We start from the raw sequence: 21,295 nt of genomic DNA, 5'->3' as shown, positions 1-21,295 counted from the left end.
TATTACCAATTTTATTTTGCTAAAAATGTTATAAAAAAATTGTAATATAAGAAAAACTATGAAATAATTTAATTTTATACTGAATTTAAAATAAAATGTAAAAAAAAATTATAATATAAAAAAAAACAAGCATAAAATAAAATAATAATATTATATTATATATGTATATTTTTTTGATAATTTATTTTTTATTTATTTTATTTTTGGCTATATTTTTTGTAGTAATTTTTGGGCTATTACCAATTTTATGTTACTAAAAATTAAAAAAAAAATTATTATATAAAAAAAATCATAAAATAAAATAATAAAAATATTTTGTATAAAATATTTTTTTTTTAATTTAATTTTATGCTGAATTTATTTTTGTTATATATATTTTGTATAGTTTTTGTTACAAAAACAACTTTTCCATTTTCTAATGTTGAAAATGATTATTATCACAGCGCCTATTTTATAATTTTTATATATTAGCAGCCAACAAAAAAAATTATTACAGTAAGAAAATATTATTTAGCTTTTATTATTAGCCTATATATTTCACATACATTTTTGTTGTTGCTTTTGTTCAATTTAATTTTTTTTTGTATTTCTTTATTCTTTCTATATTTCATCCAACGCACTCACTCATCGGCATAAGCGAAGGCAATTAATTGCAGCACCATTATTTATATGCAGTTAAATAAAATAAATAGTTGTGGTATATTGTATCGGTGACTTACCCTTGCAACATTGCCGTATAAGCAGACCAAATTGAATAATTTATCTGTGTTCGATGTGTCGTGATCCAAGCCATAAACCATCATGACAGCACCCTGGAGAGAAGGTATAATGTCCTAAAGTTAAAATCCATAAATGTATATAAACTACAAACGGCCAACGGGTTTATTTGAAAAAATCTGTATATATATGTATATAGTATTTATATAACAAATATGTCTGATATAGATAGAAAAAAGTTGTAAGCCTAGATATACATATGTATGAATGCAGAGAGACATAGCGTTGTGATTTAAGCATATAAGAATATATAACTATATAGAGAAATATATGTAGCATATAAATATATGTGTGTGTAAATATATATATGTATGAAAATGTATATAGTATATATGTAGAATAGATATAAATAAAATATAAGGAATGTCTATGTATATACATATATACGCGAAATGCATAAAAATAACGCAAGCATTTAATTTCAAACAAGCCACACACACACACACATACATACACGCGTGAAGTATTGCTCACGTGATTTTTGTATATATGTATATGTATGCGTTGGCCATATAAATATGCACGCTTACATTAACGTTATGCTCGCACAGCGCTGGAAATGTCGGCAACGCGCGAGCTGGCATGAGTGCAGCACTGCGTATACGCAACTGACAAATTCAACAGCACTTTGTTTTGTAAAGTAATATGTTGATTATAGTATACATACATATATATAAATGTAGATAGATATACAACAGTATATGCACTTGTATATTTCATATTGCAATAAAAACAACAACATGGTGTGCATATTATGCTGCAGTCGAACTCACCTGGCCTTGTGCCTGTGTAGCGAATGTGACCGGTGCATTGCGTCCCGGCACCACAGCTGGCTCCTTCATCAGTCCGGTCGGATGTATGGTGGCGCCCTTCCAATTTTCCGGTGTGGTGGGATGGAATTCCGCTGCGCCAAATGGTGGGAAGGCGGCGCCTGGCCCCAACAGTGGTGGCTCTTTAAATTGACAAAAATTGGTTGGTGTGGATATGAGGCCAACTATTTGCAAATGTGTTTTTGTTGTGTTTTTTTCGTTGTTATTTATGCGATTTTTTCATTGGTTTATGTGTTAATTTTTAAGCGATTTTTATTTGGCATAATTTTGTGTTGAATTTAAATGCAAGCAAAAGGCGTTTCAATTTACACACAGAAAATATATTTTGTTTATAAATATTTGTTAATTTAGTAATTTAATTAAGCGTGCATTAATTATTTGCCAACAATAGAAAAAAAAAATAACATTTACGTTAAACATTCGGTTCATGCAAATTCAATTGTTAATTAAATAAAATTGTTGTTGTTTTACAATATTCATATATGATTTGATGTTGATGTTGTTGTTGTTTTTGTTTTTTCGTTTGCCATTTATATGTGTGTTATTTGGTTGGATGATTAGGTGTTTTTTTGTATTTTTGTTGTTGTTGTTTTTGTTTAGCGCGTTTGATGCAGGACGCAAATTAACACATTTTCAACAGTTCCAAACAAGAAAACGAGACAATGAAAAATAAGGAAGAAAAGAAAGAGAAAAATAAACAAAAATGCAACATTTAATGATTTATTATTAATTAATTAGAGTTTGTTAATATATAATTATGTAATATATATACGAATGTGTATGTAAATAACCATTTAATTACGTACTTATGTAATTTGTTGCTGGCACATGCTATTTAATGTTGTAAAAGTGTACATACATATGTATAAATGTATGTATACTTATGTATGTGTGAGTAAGCAAAGTGAAAGCTACACTTTTCTGAGGTAAGGTGAGCTATAACAGGTTGGGTGGTTGCAAAGTGATCAGCTGCGAGCAATGAAATGTTTATAAACTTAAATAATAATCTTTAAATATTATAATTATATAAAAAAAATAAAAAAATTACAAGTAATTTTCAAAAATTAAAAATAATTAAAAAAAAATGTTAATAATTAAAAAAAAAATTAGAAGTAATTTTCAAAAATTAAAAATAATTAAAAAAGATTTTAATAATTAAAAAAAATTATCAATAGTTCAAAAAAAATACAAGTAATTTAAAAAAAATTACAATTAATTAAAAAAATTTGAAATAATTTAAAAATTGTAAAATTAGGAAAAATTATAAATAAATAAATATAACTTACAAAAAATAAAAAAAATTACAAATAATTAAAATAATTAAATAAAAAATTAAAAAAAAAATTAGCAAGTTTTACAAGAATATGAAAATATTTTACAGGAGAATTTAAATATTAAAACAAAATTTAAAAAATTAAACAAATAATTTCAAGTAATTAAAAAAATTATGAACAAAAAAAAAATAATTACAAAAAACTAAAAAAATAAGCTTTAAAAAAATATAAAAAAATTTTAGTTATTTTAAAATAATTAAATAATTAAAAAAAAATTTAAATTTTAATTAATTTTAATCCACTCTTTTTCCAAAAAAAAAAATATATATACAATAAAAATTGTTCAATGAAAGTAATGAAATTGTGCTTCAATATTACAAACAAGTATGTATGTATATTCTAAGCCAAAAGTAATGAATTAACGCCACGAAATTTTTTCGTTGGCAAATGTTTGAATAAAATACAAAAAATATATAAATAAAAAAATGAATATACAGAGATATCTATATTAACGTGTTTTTTCGACCCCGTGCATTTGAAAAAATGCTTAACGCACACTGAATCACCGAAAAAGCAAAATCAGCCTAAATGCATGCTACAACAATGCAATAAGTGTTTTGGTCATAAAATAAAGTCCATTAAAATATTCTTAAAACGTTTAAAGTAATCGAATACGCTTTAGAAGCAGCTTTGGTTGATTTGCTCGCATATAATTCAAAACTGAATACCTAAAAGTATGCACCGAAATATGTATTAGTGCATAGCTTGTACAGAAATTTATTGACTATGAAAAAAATTGGCATTAAAGCATTTATTTCGTTATAGCTGACTTATAGCTACTTTGAGGGACTATTTAGTTTATAGAGAAGAACATAAAAATCAAAATCAGCCTGAATGTATGCATCACAATGCGTTAAAGACATTGATTGACAGGTAATGTAAATAAAACATTTATCAAGTTGACATATAGTTTTTGAAATTGCATATTAAAACTACTTAGTTTATAAACATAAAAAGCAAAATCAGCCTGAATGTATGCATCGAAATATGTTTAAAGCATTGATTAACAGGTAATGTAGAATACAATTTTTTCAAGTTGTTTATAGCCCTCGAAATCGCATTTAAAAACAACTTAGTTCAAAGAGATGAACATAAATGGCAAAATCAGCCTAAATGTGGGCTTCAAAATACGTTAAAGGCATTGATTAATAGGCAATGTAGATTAAACATTTATCAAGCTGTTATATAGAGCTTGAAAATGCATTAAAATTTAAAAGAGTAACTGAAAAATCTGTTACAAATTTACAAATTTACAGATGTTGCCTATAAAAAACTATATAAAAATCAAAATCAGCCTAAATGTATGCAACCAAAAGCATTAAAGGCATTGGTTAGCAAGTAATGTAGGACAAATATTTTCTTATATGATATATACGCTTCGAAATTGCATTACTAGATGCTTTGGTTTGCCTTTCTAACCTTCACAACAAAATCAGCCGTGAAGTATGCAACAAAATCTGTTTAAGTGCATAACTTGTACAGCAGCTTACGTTCAAGCTATATTTATTCTAATTCATCTTCATGTACTTATATTGCAAATGCTGTGAGCACCAAGCTGCTTTATAGCTCCAAACATTTAAAAGATTTGCCTGCCAAATTTGTAGATATATGAAAAAAATCGGGCAAGCCACTATACAAAGTCTTAAAATACATAAAGAAGAAACTAAGCCAATTGCCAGCGGCGTTTTGCTAAGATTGCCTCACACACAAGCACGCCCCCTTTCATTGCACGCTGCTTTGGAAGCAAAGCAACACTGACAAGTCAAAAGCTTACTTTTCATTCGTTGATTAATATTTTACAAGCGACGTAACGGTTTTCGGCTCTTTTTTGTTTGGCTAATGCGGCTTTGCGCTTTTTATTGCGACTTAGCTGCCTGCAAAATCACTTACATACATATACTGTATGTAGTAAGGTAAGTATATGTATGTGTGTGCCTTGAAGTTGAGCCGTGTCCTCGCTGCGCTTGTCAAGCCGCAAGTCTTGTCTTCGTCTGCTTTTTACCGCAACTGCGTTAAAGTTTAATTAATTTTTGGCTTTCCTACTAACTACATTGACTTTGGCAAAGCAAAGTATTGAAGTTTGAAACACGAGCAAGCGGCGGGGGGTAACGGAAATGCACGCGCCATATTGAAATTTTGCATAAAGCATGTACATGAGTCTGCGTGTGTAGTAAGTGGTGGCTTGTGCCTGTAAGTGATAACGGTTTATATGAGTTTCGTCGTGCAGCGAAGTCGCAAAAGCAATTAAAGCAAAGTTTTCTTTATATTCTCCAGACAAACATGCACTTAGTCATAATTTTAAATGCAGCAAGGCAGGTAATTACACACGCACACATACAAAGAAAGTTGTTTACAACACACATATATGTAGGAAATGTGACAGTTGGCCACAACAAGCTGGCAAGCGAAATTGCATAAACAAATGTTGCAAGCCAACACACATATAATAGGCACACACACATGCATATATGTTAAAAGGCACACATACATATATAGCGCGATCAAAGTCACACACATACACTAATTTGCGGTACTTTTAAGTAAATTCACATGTAGTTGTGGTGTGGTAAGCTGCAAATACATCAAACTCAACTTTGCCAGCACATGTAGACAGCGGTGCACAAACTTTTGATTGCCAATAAGTGTTCATGTGTTTTTCTGCAACTTTTTGTTTAATAAAATAAGAAAAAACGTTAACATCGATTGTAGTGTAGCTATAATACCCTTCACAGTAAAAAATTAAATAAAAAATCATACGAGAACTTGATTTTGATAGATCAGTTTGTATGGCAGCTATATGCTATAGTAGTGCGATCTGAATAATTTATTAAGAAAATGTAGCAATGCCTTGTACAATAGTTCACGCCAAATTTTGTGAAGACAGCTCGTCAAATAAAAAAGTTGTTCGTACAAGTAGTTGATTTTCAACGTTCAGTTTGTATGGCAGCTATATGATATAGTAATCCGATCTCAATAATTTCTGCGTAGATTGTAGCGTTGCCTTAGAAAATAACCCACACCAAATTTCATGAAGATATCTCGACAAATAAAAGAGTTTTCCATACAAAAACTTAATTTTGATAGTTCAGTTGGTATAAAACCTATATGTTATAGTAATCCGATTTGCATAATTTTTGGGGAGATATCGCCATTGTCTTAAGAAATAATCCGCAACAAATTTCGTGCAGATATATCGTCAAATCACAAGAAAAAAGCTTTTCCATATAAGCACTTGATTCCGATCGCTCAGTTTGTATGGCAACTATATGCTATAGTGGTTCGATATCAGCAGTTCCGATAAATTATCAGCTGATTGGAGTGAAAAGTACGTGTGCAAAATTTCAGAATGTTATGATGATTTATATAAAAATTTTAAATGTCATCCGGTGTTTCCTTCTAGATAGCACAAGCTTAATCTACCCCGTGTCGGGTATAAAAATTACTTTTATTTTTATTTTGTTTTTGTCTTTTCACACTTAGCCGACATCTGCGTATTTTTAACACCGCAACTAACAGCAGCTCACAACTCAACAATTTGGCTACGCTGACAGCTTTTCGCTTTTACGGCAGTAATGTATTGGTGCTTTGTGGGTTTTTTAAGCTTTCAATGTGGCAAAAAGTTTTCAGTTGCAGGTGTCGCAGGTGTGCGCAAATATGGCTTTCCTGCTTTGTTTGGCAGCAAATATTATTTGTGTACAATTTAAAATTGTAGAAGTGTACCGGCGGCAGTAGGTTAGTGGTTATTGTATTTAGGTGGTGTGAAGAATATTTGAAGCTGCTGTGACCGAGCTTTGGCGAGTACTGATTACTGATGAGGAGTGAAAATATGTAATATATATAAAGCAATTTTTGGAATGCATTTTGACAAAATGTTTACGAATATAAGCTAAATTTTGAAAATTGAAGCATACCTTTAGGCTAATGCACTAATTTTGAGTATAACACAAAGTTATAATTGTTTTAAATAGCATGTGTGTGAATACTGCATAGGTTCTGCTCAGATAGCAACCAGTGTTGCCAATCAGATGGTAATTTTGCAAAAAAATTGTATTAATTTTAAATCGAAAATGGGTAATAGAAGAATACTGTCGGGCGAATATAATAATTTGAAGTAGTTGATATTTATTGTGCATAAAAACAAGGTTGTCGCTAATCTAGTCACTTGTAAAAAACATAATATATATTTATAATAGTCTGCAAAGTAAAATTTCAAGTCTACTTTCAGGCGCAAATTATAATTAAAAATAGATCTTCAATATTTTGCTGCAGTTTTTGCAAAAAGAAAATATAATTATTGTTCATACACTAAAATTTAAGCATACTTTTAGGCTGATGAAAAAATCAGGTTATCAAGTTTTTCTTGTATAAAAACTAGTGTTATGTCATACTAACACTTTTTGCAAATAGATACTAATTATAGTTCACAAACTAAAAACTGAAGCATAACAAAATCATGAAGCATATTTTCAGGCGGATTCAATAATTTGCAGTGAATTAATAATATTTTACTGCATTATAACCAGTGTGTACAATATGGTGTTCATTTTGCTTAAGTTAAATTTTCCGTAGTATGAAAGTGAATTCCACGTAATTTCTACTCAGCTGGCAACCAAATTTTTCATTTTCGAAAAAGAAATATTTTACAAAAAAAATTTTTTTTTTTCTTTTTACACAAATTGAAAAACAATTTTTTCGAAGAGAAGAAATATTTTTTTTTAAAACAAATTTTTCGAAGAACACTGCTAGTTCAGTTTATTTCACAAAAAATTGATTCATATAAATTGCACAACAAAGCATAAATGACAGAGAGATTTTGTCCTTCTATTACCTTAAAAATTAACTTAAACTTTAAGCAACTGCGTAGCTCTTAGAACTAAAAATTTACAACAAAAAAACAAGAAAAAGAAATTTAAAAATTTCCGCTCAACTACATTAATGTGCGGCATATGGCACAGTCTAAAGTAATAGCATCAACACACCATGGCGTATGAGTAATGTGCCAAAAATTTTGTGTGCGCACTTCCGTCATCTGACAAACGGCAAAGTTTGTCGAGCGCACACCCGACTAACAATGCAGCAACAAAAATAAGCTACAATTCAAAAAATATGAAAATACAAACGCGGAAAGTTTACCGCAACGGTTTCTTGCGCCAAAGGCTTGCACTGCACACTAACTCACTTAGCGTGTTATCTGCGCTGCGCTGCGCTGCTTTGGCGAGCTGCCGGCGTATTGCCTGACGGGCCAACGCAACAACTTGGACAACAAGCAGCGCTAAGTTTGAGTGCAAAAAATATGACAGCCAGAACAGCTGTGCGGCAAGTGGCGCTTCAGGTGCGTGTGGCACTTCGAAAGTGGCGCGCTACCGGTTTTGCTTTACGTTTGCGTGACAGCGCGTAACGACACAATTTTCGTGAGTTAAATTTGCTTTTGTTTTTTACTTGCTTTTTAGTAGAATTAGCGCTAATGCATTGGCGGTTGAAAAGTGTTATGAAGCGCATGAGTGTGCACTTTAGGGCGTTGGCAAGCTGCTGGCTACACTTTGTAGTTTAAAAGGTGTTAATGGCGAGTGGAGAAATTAAGTATAAGCGTTTTGGATTGGAGTATATAGGTACATAGTTGAAAAATAGATTATGGTTTTAACAAATGTGAAAATTAAATTTGTAATTTTTTTTTTAGTTTCTAGTGAAAAAGGTGTAAGTGAACAGTGAAAATATTTAAAAAAAAATATAAATATTTTCAAAAAAAAAAAATAATTTTTAAATATAATTTAATATTTTTATATTAAATCGTATTTATTTAAATATTTTTTTAATTTCTATTTTTTTCAAAAAAAAAATACTTTTTAATATAATTTATTATTATTTTTATATTAAATTGTATTAATTTTAATTTTTTTAATTTCTATTTTTTAATTTTTATTATTTTTATATTAGATTTGTTGTTATTTCTTTTATTTTTAATTTTTAATATGATTAATTTTTTAATATATTTATTATTATTTTATTTTTTTTATAATGTTTTTTTATATTTTTTCACGTTTTTTTTTAATTAAAATTTAATAATTATATATTTTTTTTCTACTTTATATGAAATAAAATATTTTATTTATATGATTTGTAGTGTGTGTCTTGGCTAAATAAGGCTTTTTGATCATCACGCCTAAATGCAGGCATTGCTTAGAATAAAAGTTGAGCAATTCGACGGGAACTGAGCGAAAACACACATTATATGGTCGCCACTTTTGCAGAGTTCCTACAAAACTATGCGTTTTTTTAATTTAAAATGATTTTGTTTTTCTTGAGTTATTAAGTCCGAAGTAGCACCTGTTGGCAAGAGTTAATCATGGATTTCTAGGCTGACATTGTTGGTGGTGTTTACGCTGGTTCCAAGATAGACGAAGCTATCTACGACTTCAAAGTTATGACGGTCAACAGTGACGTGAGAGCCAAGTCGCGAATGCGACAACTGTTTGTTTGATGACAGGAGATATTTCGTTTTGCCCTCGTTCACTGCCAGACCCATTTTCTGTGCTTCCTTGTCCAGCCTGGAAAAAGCAGAACTAACGGCGCGGGTCGGTTGAGGCCGATTGAAGTAATATCATCGGCTCGCCAACAGCTGTACACTCGCTTATAGAAGATGGTCCCGTCCTCTATTTAGTTCTGCGGCTCGAACTATTTTCTCCAAAAGTAGGTTGAAAAAGTCACACGATAGGGAATCGCCTTGTCTGAAACCTCGTTTGGTATCGAACGGCTCGGAGAGGTCCTTCCCGATCCTGACGGAGCTTTTGGTGTTACTCAACGTCAGTTTACACAGCCGTATTAGTTTTGCGGGGATACCAAATTCAGACATCGCGGCATAAAGGCAGCTTCTTTCGTGCTGTCGAAAGCAGCTTTGAAATCGACGAAGAGGTGGTGTGTGTCGATTCTCCTTTCACGGGTCTTTCCAAGATTTGGCGCATGATGAATATCTGGTCGGTTGTTGATTTGCCAGGTCTAAAGCCACACTGATAAGGTCCAATCAGTTTGTTGACGGTGGGCTTCAATCTTTCACACAATACGCTCGATAGAACCTTATATGCAATGTTGAGGAGGCTAATCCCATGGTAGTTGGCGCAGATTGTGGGGTCTCCTTTTTTATGGATTGGGCATAGCACACTTAAATTCCAATCGTTGGGCATGCTTTCGTCCGACCATATTTTACAAAGAAGCTGACGCATGCACCTTATCAGTTCTTCGCCGCCGTGTTTGAATCGCTCGGCCGGCAATCCGTCGGCCCCTGCCGCTTTGTTGTTCTTCGGGTTCTCCTTCTCCTGCGTTCACTGCCATTCAGCAGGCTTGAGAAGTGTTCCCTCCATAATTTAAGTATGCTCTGGGCATCAGTGACTAGATCACCTTTGGGGGTTCTACAGGAATATGCTCCGGTCTTGAAACCTTCCGTAAGCCGCCGCATTTTTTCGTAGAATTTTCGAGCATTACCCCTGTCGGCCAGCTTATCAAGCTCTTCGTACTGACGCATTTCAGCCTCTTTCTTCTTCTGTCTACAAATGCGTCTCGCTTCCCTCTTCAACTCTCGGTATCTATCCCATCCCGCACGTGTAGTGGTCGATCGTAACGTTGCGAGGTAGGCAGCCTGTTTTCTCTCCGCTGCGACACGGCACTCCTCGTCGTACCAGCTGTTCTTTTGCACTTTCCGAAAACCAATGGTTTCGGTTGCAGTTGTACGTAAGGAGTTTGAAATGCCGTCCCACAGTTCCCTTATACCGAGTTGTTGACGAGTGCTCTCAGAGACCAGGAGTGCAAGCCGAGTAGAAAATCGATCGGCTGTCTGTTGTGATTGCAGCTTCTCGGCGTCGAACCTTCCTTGTGTTTGGTGGCGCGCGTTTTTTGCTGCACAGAGGCGGGTGCGAATCTTAGCTGCAACAAGATAGTGGTCCGAGTCGATGTTAGGACCTCGGAGCGTACGCACATCTAAAACACTGGAGACGTGTCTTCCGTCTATCACAACATGATCGATCTGGTTGGTAGTTTTTCGATCCGAAGACAGCCAGGTAGCTTGATGAATCTTCTTATGCTGGAATCTAGTACTACAGATAACCATATTTCGGGCCCCGGCGAAGTCAATCAGCCTCAACCCATTAGGGGATGTTTCGTCGTGGAGGCCGAATTTACCGACCGTAGTGCCAAAGACACCTTCTTTGCCCACCCTGGCGTTAAAGTCGCCAAGCACGATTTTGACATCGTGGCGGGGGCAGCCTTCATAAGTGCGCTCCAAGCACTCATAAAAGGCATCTTTGTTTTTACGAGGACATCAACCAGCTGGGCAGCGGCACCTTCCCAATTAAGGGACCGGACATTCCTGGTGCATGCCCTCAATTCGTAGTCCTTATTTCGTTTGCCATGGTCGTCATCAAAAGGAGGGTCTCTCATCCGATGCTGGTTATAGCTCTTCACTGGGGGTGTTTTTTTACGTGGCGGGTCCCAAGCCCAGCGCACAACCCTTGTAGGGAATGTTTCGCCTTCTCACTTTAGCTCGCCTTCGAACGGATGTTCTTAGGCTACCCAGAGGATACTTGGTCAAAGACCGGAAGTAGGAGTTGCTTGAGCCATGTGTAAAAGAATCGTTTCTGGCCACTCCCAAGTGAATGGCGATCAGAGAACTTTCCTCACTTGCGTGAACTTCTACACATGACTCCATTAAATTACTAAGCAAAAAAATGTACCCTTAGATATATACTACAAACTTCAACCATTAATATCTTTTTACCTAACCAGTTTATGAAAAAATCATGGAAGACCATTTGTATATTAAATTTTTTATAAAATCTTTGGAACGAGATACTTTTTTCAGTAAAAGCGCGATATGAGTGTTTCCATCTGACAATAAGAAAACTGGAAAACTGTAAAGCGAAGGACCTTCCCGTTAGAATTATGACATGGGAGAAATTTTTTATACTTTTAATAATCTATACTACAGAATACTGAGTAAAAATAGATTTTTGACCCACCCTAATATATTGGGATCACAAAATTTTTACTGAAAAAGACGTAAAGAAAATGTATTTTAAAAGTTTGTTTTTTATTGCGCCTAAGGATAGGCCACGCTTTTAGTTATTACGTTTTTATTGTCTTTCCTAAAAATCTAGTGTTGTATTAAAAACTGACCACAATCAATTTGATTTGGAAAAAATATACACTTAATATATCAAATATTCATGAAAAAAATAATTTTTGATAAAAAAAAATTATAAAAATTATTTTGGTGTGAGAATTTTCCAACACAATATTCATATAATTCGGTTTGCAATAAACAAAAAAAATATTAATTACAAAATGAGTGACTTGGGTAAATAAGCCTGTGCATCATATTTTTTGTAAAGCGCCTAAGGGTAGGCAATAGTTTTTATTACCATCTTATTGCATTTCCTATAAGAAACAAGAATCGTTTTAGTTTTAATGCAATAATTTCAAAATAAAATAAAGTTAGAATCGAAACAATTTCTTCGATTTTTCAATATACTATATATATATTTTCTTTAAAATGTGTCGATAAAAATTTTGTATACTCAATTTTTTAGAGTGGGTCAAAAAAAATATGTTTCTTCCCTAATATACATATGTATATGCTCATTTGCTTTCCAAGAAAAAAAAAATCAAATGGAGAAAAAGTGTAATAATAGTATATGTACATATATAAAAAATACAAAATATTTTCATATAAAAAACATTTTCGATTTTTTTTGGTTTGAGCGTTTTTCAATATAATTTCTGTATATTTATTTTCGATTTACAACAAAAGTTATTAATTACAAATTTAAATGTGTGTGTCTTGGCTAAATAAGACCATGCATTATATTTTCCTAAATGCGCCTAAGGGTAGACAATGCATTTTATTATTACCATTTTCTTGCATTTTTTATAAGAATATCGTGTTAGATTTTAAAGTGATAATTAAAAAAAAATATAATTATAAACGAAACGGATATCTGTAGAGTCCACTCATAAAGGTTTCTTCCCTAATGAGCACACAAAAATAACTAAAAAAAAAAAAAATCAGCTGAGAAAAAGAAAAGATAAATATAAATTTGATTTTGAATAAAATAGATGATATATGTACATATGTATCAAAAATCAATATAAAAAAAAAATTTTAATAAAATAAAAAATTTTTGATAAAAACAAAAATATTTTTAATAAAATAAAATATTTTTTATAAGAAAAAAATATTTTTTATAAATGTTGTTTTATAAAAAAAAATATTTTTTGATAAAAAAATTTGTTGGACAGTTTTCCAATACAATTTCTATGCAACATATTTGCTTATAACTGATTTGAATTCGGTTCATTAGCATATTTTTTGCTTAAAAGTGGCGCGTAACGTTTTCTAACTTTACTAATACCTTCCGTTTCCTCAAGTTATAAGCTTTGCTCGAAGAACTCGTATACTCTACTCATTTTTGATACATTCCCTCCATACCGATTTAACTTTTACGCCTCTTTTCTCCAAACCCATCTAATCACCATTATCTCTTTTCCCACTTTTACCCTTCTTTGTCGTGAAAATGCAATTTGTGCATAATCTTTGCTACCGTTATTTGTGTGTTTGACGCTTTTTTCAACAGCCTTTGTTATGGACTTTAATATATTACTAACTCGTACGCACACACAGCGACACACACCTGCTGCTTTCCGCACACATATTGTGCTTGCAACATTTGGTGGCATATCCTTTGTTGCATCCTGCCATGCTCCACACGCCTGTGGCACGCATCCCGTTGTGCAACGCTTCCGCTTCCTTGCTGGCATAAAGCACAGGCGCACACCAACCAATCCCCGCACTTTTTGTTGGTTGTTGTTGTTTTTATGTTTGTAATGCTCGTTACTTTGCAGCACCAGCACTAATACACATGTTGGCGGGATGTTTTGGCGTTCGCTTATCTAGCTGGCGCGCGGTATTTACACGCTTTTGCATTTGCTTTGCATATTTTACGGCGCAAACAGTGGAATTATGCAGCGTTTTTTGTAAAAAAAACACTAACGCATACACATACGCGCTGGCACGCACATACAAAGGCAAGTGGAACTGCTGTTCGCACAATACATTTCTTGGCAAGAATGTCAACTAAATATTAATGCAAGCGCCACACACACACGAACGCATAATATACTCTGCACCACACTAATGCAGCGCGACTATCTCATATGCATGTGTATGTGTGTGTTGCATAAAAGCGCCCGTGGCTCGACAATGTCGCTGGCACCTGGTTTTTGTGGTTGCTTCTAATCCCTTTAAAGGTTGCATTTGTAGAAATATGCAAATGTGTGTGTGCGTGTGTGTGTGGCTTTTTATTTGTAAGCCGTTCAGCTTCGCTTCCTTTGTCAGACTTTATTATAAATGCATTTATTTATGCCGTTTTTTTTTTGTTGGCAAAAAGTTCACAGCTCGCATTTTACAGTTACATAAACTAGTTAGAGTGTTGCCACCCGTTTGGGTTTTGTTACAATCCGTATGTGTTTGCTACCTTTGCTGAGGTGTTAGCGCAGCAAAAATTCACATTCTCACATTTGAAAAAGTTTCTGCGCTGCCAGCCAGTTGTTTTTGTACGTTTTTCCGTCATGTCGCGAATCAAGTGGCGTGTAGTTAAAATAATGGACTACTACTTGGTAGCTGCTTGTGTGACTTTAGTTGATTACAAGCGCGAAGCAACCAAAAAAAAAACTTATGAAATATGAATTCATAGCATTTTTGCAGGCGCTTCTTGATTAGTGAACAAATAAACTACAAATTGCGTTGAAAGCAGCCTGGCGCAGCAGAAGTTTTTCAAGCTTACGATATAAAGAAATTTAAATTTGGAGAGAAAGCGGTTCGAAGAAGAAAAGGAAATAAAATTACATCAAAATCATCAAAAAATATACATACATATATCAAAACACAAATTTTTTTAGTACAAAAAAAATTTAAATAAATTTAATTTATTTAATTTAAAATTTAAATAAATTTAATTACTTTAATTTAAAATTTAAAATATTAAAATTAACTTTTTCCTTTTTTTTCCTCTCACAAATAAATGGAAATTGTTTTACCTATAAATAGACTAACTTTTACAAAAAAAAAATCCAAAAATTGTACAAATGATAGAAAAAAAAAATTTTTTAAATAACATTTTTTGCGAAATTTAATTAAAATTTTGTATTTATATAGGATATGACAGATTAGTATGACATAATGACGTTTATCGCCACAAATAGATTTTTGCGCGAAAAAGCATGCTTCACCAGGAAATTTACATTTGAAGAAGGGTTAAACCAAATAATAATAATAGTACTTTTTTTTTATTTTTTCCTTTTTCCTTTCTAAAAATTTTAGATTTTTTTCGTTTAATTTTAGAAATTTTTTTACATTTATAAAAATTTTAGAAAATTTAGAAACTTTTTTCGAAAATTTTAATTTAAACAAAAAGTGATCGAAATAAAGTGAAACAACAAATTATATTAATATTTTTACAACGGAACATTTTATGCTCGTGCAGTTTGCAAGACTATAAATAAATAGTTTTTTCATTAAATTTTAGGTTTAATTTTTTTTTATAAATTTTATAGTTGAATTATTTTAACAAAAAAATTTAAATATAATTGAAGTAATAACTGTTTTATTTTTACCTTATTTTCAAGTAAAAAAAAAAAATATAAACTAAGATCTAACATTTCCAAAAATCAAGTAGCATACATTTAGGCTAAGATTGAATTGCTCAGCATAACAAAGGTCTGCCATTAGAACTTAAATATTGGGTAGTCGAAAAAGTATTTTCGCCTTTTGTCAATAGATGTCGTTGCAGTCGTATATCTCCAGTGCTATCAATCACATTGTGTCATAGCATACTCGTATAGTGTACGAAAGGTAAGCTTAATTTAAACAAAAAAAAAAAAAAAAAACAATAAATTCGGGAAAGTTGAAAAAAGATTACAGCTGTTCAAAAATTGGTGAAAATAATGCAGAAATTCGTTATATTTCACAATTTTTGTACAAAAAGAGAAGAAGCCAACAATGAAATTTATGAAGTTTACGCAGACGATGCTATATCAGTTCGTGTAGCACAACAATGGTTTCCGTTCAGGAAATTCGAATTCAACTCATTCTGGTCGATCTATCGTTGAAAATGTCGATGAAATTATGGAAAATATTGACCAGGACCGTCACATAAGCAGCATAAGAAACTTAGCATTCATCATCAAATGGTTTTGAATTATTTAAAAAAGACTGGGTACGAAAAGAAGCGCGATGTTTGGATACCACATGAATTGTCTATGAAAAATTTAATGGACCGAATTAATTACCTGCGATTCTTAGCGGAAACGAAATGAAATCGAACCATTTCTGAAGTGAATGGTAACAGGATACAAAAAGTGGATAAAATACGACAATAATGGGCGAAAAAGATCATAGTCCAAGCATGGTAAAGCGTAACAAATAGTCGCAGTAAGGCCAGCATTGACGCTTCGAAAGGTTATGCTGAGTGTTAGGTGGGATTGCAAAGCAAACATCCACTATGAGCTGCAACAGCCTGGTCGAACGATTGATTTTACATTTTACTGTCAACAACTGATGACATTGAAGCCAGCAATCAAAAAAAAAAAAACGGGCAGGACTGATCAACAGAAAGGGCTTCCTCTTCCATTACGAGAACGCTAGACTATACACATATTTGATGACTCGCCAAAAACTGGGAGAGTTTTAATAGATTATAGCCCTGACCTTGCACCATCGGACTACCATTTGTTTCGGTCAATGCAGAACTCCCTTAATGGAGTAAAGCTGCCTTCAAGAGAAGCCTGTGAAAATTACTTGTCGCAGTTTTTCGCCGAGAAACCAGAAAAGTTTTAGACTGATGGATTAATGTCTCTAGAGGCAAAATGGCAAAAAGTGGGCGACCCAAAATGGTACATATTTGATTCATTAAACTTCATTATAAATATAAAAAAAATTATTTGAAGTTTGTTTAGAAACACGGAAGGAAAGACTTTTTCGACTACCCTAAATAAATAGGCGACTTTTAGTCAAATACAAATTTAGGCGCAGATATCAAATTCAAAACTCTATCATTTCCGATGATGTTAGAGAGGCATTTGTATTAATTCTTCATAGAAAGAGCTGTTGCTACGTTTTGGGCGTGATACAATAAAATCTTAACGCATATTTAGGCTGCAAACGAATTTTTAGGAGTTTCATTTCACATTAGCAAACGCGATAAAAAAGAGCAACTTTTAGACTATAATAAAGCATTTATGCTGGTCGTGGATTTTTAGTATATATAATACTATAAATTTCTCGAAATCTCCAATTTAAAATTTTGGCAGGAAAAAATGTTTACTTTTGTGTGATCATATTCAGACAATTTTCTTAATTCGACTGATGAAAATCATCCTTAGAACGAAGTCTTTATAATTTAAAGGTGCTTGAGAAGTGAGAATGACTGGTGCGCTGTTGTTAGCTCGGCTATAACCACGTGAGCGGTGTCTATACCAGTAAAGAAGAAGAAGATAAGTTTTCGCAAATAATACGTAATTTAAACAAGTATCTGTGTTGTCCATAAACATATTTAATATTATTTCTTTAATATTAAATGTATAATTTATAGAAATATGTAACTAAATTACTTTTCCAACAAAACATTTACCAAAATCATCAACGAAATGAAGTGACACACTGATTACCTAACCCAGATATTTCTATTTGCATGTGCATAATTGCATATTACTGTAAATATTGACCGCCACTTCCCAAAGGATATTAATAAACCACATTTATTTAGGGGATATTAAGTAGAGCATACGCCTGGCATAATTATCGCTTGTAAAACCAATAATTTTATGAACTCGAAATATGCATATTACAAAGCATTACAAAATAATAAGCGCCTAGCATCTAGCAACAACAATAAACAACGTTTATTTACACAGTTTATACGCATTTTGAATTTGTCAGTGTAAACAGTTCATTAAATAAAATATGCAAATAATTGCTAATATTCAATTACAGCATATTTTAACTTCCGATATCGGATGCGTGCATTTCCAGAATTTATTGTAGTATTTGTGAACGAAAGAGAAATTATTGAAAATTTATTGTTGTTGTTGATTTGTAGGAATGTGTAATGCTTTTCCGGCCAACCGAAATACGTGTAAAACTAATGTGAAAGCGCAGTCGAGCGGACATAAAATATAATTGCTATTGAAGCATGATATATTTGTTATGAACATATTTAAGGTGGCGTAAATGCAAGCAGAGTTGCCAACTACATATAAATTAATAAGAAATAATTTTTAAAAGTAATAAGTATGATATTTCAACAGCGATTTTTATAAAATTTGCTTGGAAAAGTATTTGGCAGAAATAGTTTTGAGCAGCGTTGCCACCTAAAAAATAAGCAAAATAATTTTTGTAGAAAAGTTGAAAAAATAATGCCTAAAAAGCAAAAAATATTTACATTTATATTTTCCTATCGAAAAAATATTTACAGAGTTGCCAACTACAAAGAAATTAAAAATAAATAAAAATTAAAAATAAATAAAAATTAAAATAAGTACATAAAAATTACACTTACTTTTAATAAAAATTTTTTAGATAAGGTTTTGGTGGGTAGATTTCTAAGCAGGGTTGCCACTTATGCATAAAAAAAATTAATATAAAAATTAATCAATATAATTTTTGTAGAAAAGTTTAAAAAATAAAGCCAAAAAAGCAAAGAAATACATATTTATTTTTATATATATATTTTCCTCACCAAAAACTATAAACAGAGTTGCAACTACAAATAAATTCATTACAAATTGAAATTTAAATAAAATCATATAAAAATAATGTTTAATAAAATTTTTTTAGAAAATGATTTGGTACATATGTAGATTTCTGAGCAGGGTTGCCATCTAAGAATAAAAACTTAATATTAAAAAATTTAATCAAAATATGTTTTGTATAAAATCAAAGCCTTTTAGAATAGAGCTTTCAAAAATTTTCCTAGCAAAAACAATGAAAATAGTTGCCCTACTTGCATGGAAATTAAGAATCAAGACACAATAAAATTAATAAATACAAAACTTCGACACGAATATTGTTTGATAAAGTTGCTACCTTTTGAAAAAAAATTAATAACAGGATTGAATAGAAGAGTAAGGTTATTCAAAAATTTAATCAAAGTACTATTTTGGGACATTTAAGAAAAATATTGTTTGGTAAAGTTGCCACATTTTTCAAAATTTTAATAACAGTATTGGTTAGAAGCCTAAGGTTATAAAAAAAATGTATCAAAGGACAATTTGCAACACTAAATAAAAAGATTGTTTGGTAAGGTTGCCACCTTTTGAAAAAAAATTTGATAATCTGATTGATCAGAAGCGTAAGGTTATTAAAAAAATTGATTGAAGAACGTTTTGAAACATAAAAAATATATTTATTAAGGTTGCCAACATTTGAAAAAAGTTTAATAACAATATTGATTACGTAAGGTTATGCAAGCATTTAATAAAAGGACGTTTTGAAAAATTTTAAGAAGAAAAAATTTATTGAAGTTGCCACCTTTTCAATTTTAATCAAACGACTATTTTGGAAAATTAAAAAAATAGGTTATTCAAAAATTTAATCAAAATACTATTTTTATTTTGGAACATTTAAAATGAGAAATATTGTTTAATAAAGTGCCACCTTTTGAAAAAAATTTAGTAACATGATCGAATAGAAGCGTAATGTTATTAAAAATTTAGTCAAGGAACGTTTTGAAAAATTTTAAGAAAAAAATGTAATGAGGTTGCCAAATTTTGAAAAAAAATTAATAACAAGATTGAATAGAAGCGTAAGGCTATTCAAAATTTTAACCAAAAGACGTTTTGAAAATTTTAATAAAAAAATATTTTTTGAGGTTGCCACCTTTTGAAATAAATTTAATAACAAGATTGAGTAGAAGCGTAAGGCTATTCAAAATTTTAACCAAAAGACGTTTTGAAAAATGTTAAATAAAAAATATTTATTAATGCCACCTTTTGAAATAAATTTAATAACATGATTGATTAAATAGAAGCATAAGGTTTTTCAAAAGCTTAATCAAAGGACATTTTAAAAAATTTTGAGAAATACATATTTTTTGAGGTTGCCACCTTTTTGAGACAAATCTAATAATATAACTGAATAGCGGCGGTAGTTTATCTGAAAAAATTATTATTTTAGCACAATTTAAGAAAGAATATTGTTGAATGAGGTTGCCACCTATATAAAAAATAAAAAAAAAATTAAATTGAAGCTTGCAAATTATAACAATTTATGAAACAAATCATGTAATGAGTAATTTTTGAAATACTCTAATAGCACAAATTGTTTCTTTCAAAGTTGCCACATTGCTGCATACAAATAATGCAGCACAAAACAACTGAGAAATATATTGTTAGTGTCTTGCAGCACTTCCCTCCAACAAATTAATTGATATGTAAATGGAATACCAGGACATTTCAACAAGTTTTCAACTGTGTATTTTAATTTAATTTATTTGCGCTAAATAAATTGCAACAAACAATGGCATGTGCTTCTTCCACACACACAGACACATTTGCAAATTATACACACACACTCACACACATAGCAGAGCATATAAATTAACATAATGCACTTGCAGATGCACAATAAATCAGTTTGCCGGCGGAAGCAGAACTTGCAACGCTTGCAACTTAACTGCAATTTGCGAAGGAAAGCAAGAAAAAAGAATGAAAAATACAATTGAATTGTTTTTGGCTGCCAACAAAGTTAACTGCATACAATTTACGATTTATTTACACAAGCAACAAAATAAAAATGCCAGAAAAGTCGAAAAAGTGGAGCAATTAAATGCCTGGTCGTGGGGCCATGAAAAATGTAATATATCCTGTGTTGCAGCAATTAGAGTTATGTTATGTTGCAGTTCCGTTGCTTTTCGGTAGTTGTTAGTTTTCATATTGTTGTTGTTGCTGCTGCGGCCGCACGTGCACAAATATAGCGTGCATAGGTAATGGTAATTTACTGCTGTTGCTGCGAATTCCCCAACTGCAAATGCTATTTACCGTTAAGTAGCGTAAACATCGGTCCACTTGGACAATTATAAGCCAACAAAATCACAAATGCAATTAGAGTGAACTGTGTTGTGTAAATGAAGTGCATGACAGTGAGGAGGGGTGGAGCGGGTAAAATGTCATGAGAATGAGAAAGAGAGATGGCGAGACCGAGCGTAAAACTACCGGAAATGGAAGCACATATGCGGCATAGGTGCGTTATTATGTATGCCAGCGAGCTTGAAGGCGCATATTTTGGTATGTTGCAAATGTGAGCCGAACTAAGGC

At 31.7% G+C, this 21,295-nt stretch overlaps 1 protein-coding gene across 13 annotated transcripts in view; it reads right to left on the bottom strand.

Moving 5' to 3' along the window:
- The window catches only part of LOC126755508 (heterogeneous nuclear ribonucleoprotein L), a 309,695-nt gene that overhangs the window by 22,926 nt on the left and 265,474 nt on the right, over window positions 1-21,295 (bottom strand). For 8 of the 13 annotated variants that reach the window (XM_050468132.1, XM_050468130.1, XM_050468136.1 and 5 more), the window contains 2 exons: window positions 1,551-1,771; window positions 720-833 (listed from right to left, as the gene is read on the bottom strand). In XM_050468132.1, the coding sequence (XP_050324089.1) occupies window positions 720-833; window positions 1,551-1,771 (335 nt within the window). The remainder of the gene's footprint in view (window positions 1-719; window positions 834-1,550; window positions 1,772-21,295) is intronic. The other 5 variants (XM_050468135.1, XM_050468139.1, XM_050468140.1 and 2 more) reach the window with 2 other exon arrangements.

Source organism: Bactrocera neohumeralis, chromosome 4 (genome assembly GCF_024586455.1).
Source record: "Bactrocera neohumeralis isolate Rockhampton chromosome 4, APGP_CSIRO_Bneo_wtdbg2-racon-allhic-juicebox.fasta_v2, whole genome shotgun sequence".
NCBI classification, from domain to species: Eukaryota; Metazoa; Arthropoda; class Insecta; order Diptera; family Tephritidae; genus Bactrocera; species Bactrocera neohumeralis.
This window is presented reverse-complemented; position numbering and strand designations above follow the sequence as displayed.